The sequence below is a fragment of the Kogia breviceps genome, chromosome 5 (genome assembly GCF_026419965.1).
Source record: "Kogia breviceps isolate mKogBre1 chromosome 5, mKogBre1 haplotype 1, whole genome shotgun sequence".
Classification (NCBI taxonomy): domain Eukaryota; kingdom Metazoa; phylum Chordata; class Mammalia; order Artiodactyla; family Physeteridae; genus Kogia; species Kogia breviceps.
In genome coordinates, this window is record NC_081314.1 from 96,309,419 (window position 1) to 96,311,599 (window position 2,181).

At 38.7% G+C, this 2,181-nt stretch overlaps 1 protein-coding gene across 1 annotated transcript; it reads right to left on the minus strand.

Moving 5' to 3' along the window:
- Positions 1–697: 697 nt before the first annotated feature.
- On the minus strand, positions 698–1,943 carry CCDC54 (coiled-coil domain containing 54). Its single transcript, XM_059063946.1, is given in 4 exon segments — positions 698–1,130; positions 1,132–1,199; positions 1,201–1,651; positions 1,840–1,943. Coding segments are annotated over 4 exon segments (1,056 nt in total).
- Positions 1,944–2,181: the final 238 nt, after the last annotated feature.

The following is a 2,181-nucleotide window of genomic DNA, read 5'->3' on the forward strand; positions in this document are numbered from 1 at the left end:
AGCACACACCCTGGATATGTAGTATATGGTTCATGCAAACAAACAAAGGCTGTCATATAAGAATCTATGGTGGTATAGTGTTGAGATTGAGATTTAACTTAGTTCACAAATCCCACCTCAGATTCTCCCTTTTCCTGTCTCAAACCTATAAGATATGGCATTTGTCTCATTTCATGAAAATGTAAAAATAAAACTACAATACCATAGTCACCTTTTCCCCCTTTTCCAATTGTTTGATAGAGACGAAGTTGAAGTTGAAAGAAAAATCCCATTTTTGGAATAAATATTTTCCTGGCAATAACTTGTCCTTTCAGTGCCTTTCACTTTTTATAGCTCTAACTTTAGTAACCTTGACAGTGGGTATCTTTTTCACTCTATGCTGTTTAAAATTTTGTTAATAGAGTCTGTCTCTAGTATCACGAATCTTATCTGCAAAGGCCACTAAGATAAGAATGCATAGAAAACTGATGCGCGGGCTACTAAATGTGTTTCTCATTCCTTCGAACCCTTTATTCTTTGCCTCCAATTATCTATGAAATTGGCGCTGGATGAGTCCTCATGAACTGCCTTTGAGAAAACAAGAAACTTGACAGAGAATGCATCACGATTGTCCAGTGGGATGATATGCCTCAACTTACTGTAGACGTAAAGAAACTTTGCAGACAGCCAACCCATAGTGAGCTAACTACCAAGGAGTTCACAGCAACCACAAAGATGTGTGAATGCTCGGAATGGCCAGGTTACATTTATTTTGTACCAAGCAAAGCAGAAAATTACTCTGAGGTCGAGTTACTTCCTCTTTTGAGGAACCAAAAAGACAGTAAATATAGTTGAAAACAGAGAGACAGATTGTGGTCAAGCTTACAATAGGCCCAGTGAGTGGACAATATCTCTGGGTTATGACTAGTGGTTCCTCAGGAGGGATGGCTGGCCTACAAAGAAGCCACTGGATGAATTTCTCTAACTTTGTTGCACTGAGGAAAAAGCTCCACTTTCCTCCACGGACAAAAGTTGGCTTGATCCATGTATTAAAGTCTGGGTAAATACAAATATTTGACTTTGGTTTTTGAAAGCTTCTTAAAGCATTTGAATGATTACTTTTCTTCAGAGCTTTAATTTGGGGAGAAATTTTTTTCCTCAAGATGATTAGTGGGCTTGGGGTAACTGGGCACTTTCTCTGGTTCTGCTGAGATTTCAAGAGTCTGTAGAGGCCAATGTGCTCTTCAAAGTTTCTGGTTGTATGAGTTTGTGAAGAAGTTCTATGATCTCTTTATCCTTTTCTCTATGCAGAAACTCTAAACAATGTATACTGGAGCAAGAATTCTGGTTTTCCAATTCTGTCACCTTTTTCTTTAAAGCATCAATGTCTTCCTTCAGAGAGAAGATATCTTTAGTTATAGTGCACTGTTTGTCTTCACTAACATTCATTCTGTTTTCCAGTACCTCCATTTGCTTCTGATAAAAGTCAGTCCTTTCCTGGATTTTTGGTACTGGACCCACAATGTCAGTCACTTGTCTGAGGATTTCAATCTGGGCAGTTTTAATATCTCGGAGCATTACTATAATATTCACTTCTTCATCAGCATTTACGTCATCTTGATCACAATCATAAGAAATCATAGTTGGATATCTAGTTGATTGGGTGCTGGTTCTTGCATGTATGGTAAGCATTTTTTTTTTCACATCTTTATTGGAGTATAATTGCTTTACAATGGTGTGTTAGTTTCTGCTTTATAACAAAGTGAATCAGCTATACATATACATATATCCCCATATCTCCTCCCTCTTGCATCTCCCTCCCACCCCTCTAGGTGGCCACAAAGTACCCAGATGATCTACCTGTGCTGGTAAGCATTTTTAAGAGATTGTCTGATCTTGGAGAAATTTGAATTCCACATCTGCCCAGCAGCAGCATTTACCCTTTTGGTGTGAAGTTTGTACATCTTTCATAATGAAACAAGAGACAGGGTGTTGGGAAACCTGACCAAAATTAAAGAAAGAAGCAATGTCAGAATGAAACTGTCTTTCTCTTCCTATTTTTCTGGTGGCACCCTAGAACGCCCTATGGAGAACATCAAAGGCAATAGTAGGCACCCTTTGATGATTAGCTTCTTGCAGGGTGGTCCAACTGGAGAGCTTTGTGAAATAATGGGCAATTGCATGGAATCCCTCATAGGCTGA